Raw genomic sequence first — 1,074 nt, forward strand, 5'->3', positions numbered from 1 at the left:
CCCGTTTGGGCTGATCCAGGAGTTTTACCAGGGCTTCTTCTGCAGGGAGATGCTGGACAGTGCCTCTTCATTCCAGGTGGGGAAGAAACGAGGGAAATGTTGAATTTCAGAATCTGTGAGCCCCTTTCCCAGGTGCCTGTTGCTGTAGAGCAGAGATCACTGACTGCGAGCTCATGGGCAGAGCCCTGCTCCTAATGGCACGTTTGGCTATTACAGACCTGACGACAAGCCAAGGAGATGTGTGAAGGTCCTGAAAGGAAGGGGACAGATAGTATGTTTGGGGGGGCGTGGAATCAAAGAGATTTTTTCAGAGTAACCCTAACTTATGAGTGTGCTTTGCTCCTGCTGCAGGGCCTCGTGAACGAAGGGGTAAGATGTCCAACAGCAGCTCCATCAGTGAGTTCCTCCTCCTGGCCTTTGCAGACAGACGGGAGCTGCAGCTCTTGCACTTCTGGCTCTTCCTGAGCATCTACCTGGCTGCCCTCCTGGGCAACAGCCTCATCATCACCACCATAGCCTGGGGCCACCACCTCCACACCCCCATGTACTTCTTCCTCCTCAACCTCGCTGTCCTGGACCTGGGTGCTATCTCCACTATTCTCCCCAAAGCCATGGCCTGTTCCCTGCGGGGCCCCAGGGACATCTCCTACACAGGGGGTGCTCTCCTTTTTCTTTCAGCAGAGTTTTATATTCTGACCATCATGTCCTACGACCGCTACGTTGCCATCTGCAAGCCCCTGCACTACGGGACCCTCCTGGGCAGCAGAGCTTGTGTCCACATGGCAGCAGCTGTCTGGGCCACTGGGTTCCTCAATGCTCTGCTGCACACAGCCAATACATTTTCCCTGCCCCTCTGCCAGGGCAATGCCCTGGACCAGTTCTTCTGTGAAATCCCCCAGATCCTCAAGCTCTCATGCTCAAACTCCTACCATGGAGAAATTTGGCTTCTGGTCCTAAGTGCTGTCTTAGCATTTGTCTGTTTTATTTTCATTGTGTTGTCCTACGTGGAGATCTTCAGGGCTGTGCTGAGGATGCCCTCGGAGCAGGGACGGCACAAAGCCTTTTCCACCTGCC

The 1,074-nt window shown here is 54.3% G+C and overlaps 1 protein-coding gene across 1 annotated transcript in view; it reads left to right on the plus strand.

Annotated features, from left to right (window-relative positions):
- Positions 1-374: 374 nt before the first annotated feature.
- Positions 375-1,074, plus strand: part of LOC103769024 (olfactory receptor 14J1-like) — a 918-nt gene continuing 218 nt past the window's right edge. The window contains exon 1 of the mRNA XM_008936196.1: positions 375-1,071. Within this exon, the coding sequence (XP_008934444.1) occupies positions 375-1,071 (697 nt within the window). The remainder of the gene's footprint in view (positions 1,072-1,074) is intronic.

The sequence above is a fragment of the Merops nubicus genome, unplaced genomic scaffold, assembly GCF_000691845.1.
Source record: "Merops nubicus isolate BGI_N331 unplaced genomic scaffold, ASM69184v1 scaffold18682, whole genome shotgun sequence".
NCBI lineage: Eukaryota > Metazoa > Chordata > Aves > Coraciiformes > Meropidae > Merops > Merops nubicus.